Source organism: Theobroma cacao, unplaced genomic scaffold (genome assembly GCF_000208745.1).
Source record: "Theobroma cacao cultivar B97-61/B2 unplaced genomic scaffold, Criollo_cocoa_genome_V2, whole genome shotgun sequence".
Lineage (NCBI taxonomy): Eukaryota > Viridiplantae > Streptophyta > Magnoliopsida > Malvales > Malvaceae > Theobroma > Theobroma cacao.
In genome coordinates, this window is record NW_017234767.1 from 48,653 (window position 1) to 51,072 (window position 2,420).

Genomic DNA, 2,420 nt, shown 5'->3' on the forward strand with positions numbered 1-2,420 from the left:
TATTGATACCCCGGGGACCTAGCTCCAACAATCATGGAGAGGGCCAGGATGGGCTGTCTGCTGCCTCTGGAGATGGTACAGCTTTCGTTCAGTGGTCCCAACACCCAATCGCACTTTTCAATTAATTGACTCTAGTGTTACAAAAGTATTTACACAGCAAACACTGTGCATTCCCGGAAGCAGAGATTTAACTGCAGTACAATGTTAAAAATTTGTCCGTACTCCCAACGTAATAATTACGGAAACACAATTGGAAAGTCGAGGGCAAGTTGTACCCTGCACGTAAGCTCCGATGGAAATGGGCAAGTTGTTCCTGTTTGTTTAAAAGTATCAGCAAGTGAAGGTGTCGGTATACCAATTTTAGCAATCAATTATTGTAGAGGAAAGAAAATATATGTGGTAGCCCAAGTGTTTGACAGTCGTACTATCAACCTAACATTCAAAAAGCTTTCCAGACCCCCTTAGTGCAAGCAAAATATCTATCGACCATGGGAGACTCCAGCCTTTGTTCCCAGCACCTCCTATCCAACCAGGAAACTCTTCCAACCGCCGCAGCCGCCGCCTCGGCCGTCGCCAGCAAAAATTCCAAGAAATTATCTATCATCCCCCTGATCTTCCTCATCTACTTTGAGGTCTCCGGCGGAGCATATGGTGAGGAGGCAGCGGTAGGTGCGGCTGGGCCACTCTGGGCCATACTGGGTTTCCTTATTTTCCCTTTCATATGGAGCATACCTGAGGCCTTGATCACAGCTGAGCTTGCCACAGCCTTCCCTGGGAACGGCGGCTATGTCATCTGGGCTCACCAGGCTTTTGGGCCATTCTGGGGTTCGCTTATGGGCTCGTGGAAATTCCTCAGCGGGGTGATCAACGTAGCCTCATATCCAGTTCTATGCGTTGATTATCTCAAGTTAGTTATTCCGCTTTTGTCTTCTGGGGTGCCTCGATATGTTGCAATACTCCTTTCGACTTTGCTTTTGTCTTTCTTGAACTACACAGGCTTGGTTATAGTTGGTTACACTGCAGTCTGTTTAGGTGTTATTTCACTTTTACCGTTCATAATATTGACTTTGATTTCAATTCCCAAGATTGATCCTAGTAGATGGATTAGCTTAGGTCAGAAAGAAGTAAAAAAAGATTGGTCATTGTTTTTCAATACCCTTTTTTGGAACCTCAACTTCTGGGACAATGCCAGTACTTTAGCAGGTGAAGTTGAGCAACCTCAAAAGACATTCCCGAAAGCACTTTTCTCAGCTGGGTTGCTCACTTGTTTAGCTTACTTGGTGCCTCTTTTAGCTGCTACTGGGGCTATACCACTAGAGCAAAAGAATTGGGTTGATGGTTATTTTGCGAATGTAGCTGAAATCATTGCAGGAAAATGGTTAAAGATCTTTTTTGAAATTGGTGCAGTTTTATCAATTATTGGACTCTACGAAGCACAATTGAGCAGTTGTGTGTATCAGCTACTTGGAATGGCTGATTTAGGACTTTTTCCGCAGTGTTTCTCGGTGAGATCGAAGTGGTTTAATACACCTTGGCTGGGAATTTTGGTCTCAACTCTGATAACTGTCGCAGTTTCTTATATGGATTTTGTAGACTTAATTTCTTCAGTTAATTTCTTGTATAGTTTAGGGATGTTACTGGAATTTGCATCATTTCTTTGGTTGAGGAGAAAATTTCCAACGATCAAAAGGCCGTTTAAAGTGCCAGTGGAGTTGCCTGCTTTGATTGTGATGTGCTTGATTCCTTCTGGGTTTTTGGTCTATGTTATGTCAGTGGCTACTGGAACTGTTTATATGATGAGTTCTATACTAACTGTTTTTAGCATTGCTTGGTACTTTATGATGAAGTTCTGCAAATCCAAGAAGTGGCCTGAGGGCAATAATGCTGGAGAAAATTTGGATGAGGAGGACTTGGAGTAGGCTGATGATCATGTCTTCTGTGCGCATTCTTTTACTTATGTATAAAATGAGTTTAAAAAATAATTGTGTATGAAAATTTTATTAAATCTTTGTTGCTTACAAAGTGGAGATATGTGAAATGCTATTGTTAAAATCTTCATTGGCTTAAGGACCTGAGATTGTGTATGTTGAGCTACAAATAGAATGTTTACCTCAATGATGAGTGTTCAAAGTGTACATGTGAAACCTATACTAGTTGAATGAAAAGAACTAGTTAATTTGTTGAAAAATAAATTAAGAGGGAGGCACAAGTTGAAGTGCAAAATAACACAACAAAATTTTCAAAAAATTGCTACCTGGAAGAAGGGAATTCGCTCTCCCAATGTGGGGACATTTTCCATGACAATTATAGAAGAATAAATATTGGAGTGTGGCAACACCTAAATGTGGACCATATGGTGGATATTTCGGCTTTGGGTTTGGGTCCCAACAATCCGGACGGGTGGGAGTTCACAATGGACT

General features: G+C 41.6%; 1 protein-coding gene across 1 annotated transcript; it reads left to right on the forward strand.

Annotated features, from left to right (window-relative positions):
• The first annotated feature begins 289 nt into the window (after positions 1-289).
• On the forward strand, positions 290-2,135 carry LOC18589596 (probable polyamine transporter At3g13620). The gene has a single exon (XM_018129790.1). It carries the CDS (start codon positions 489-491, stop codon positions 1,917-1,919), a length of 1,431 nt encoding a protein of 476 aa, XP_017985279.1. The 5' UTR covers positions 290-488; the 3' UTR covers positions 1,920-2,135.
• The last annotated feature ends 285 nt before the right edge of the window (positions 2,136-2,420 follow it).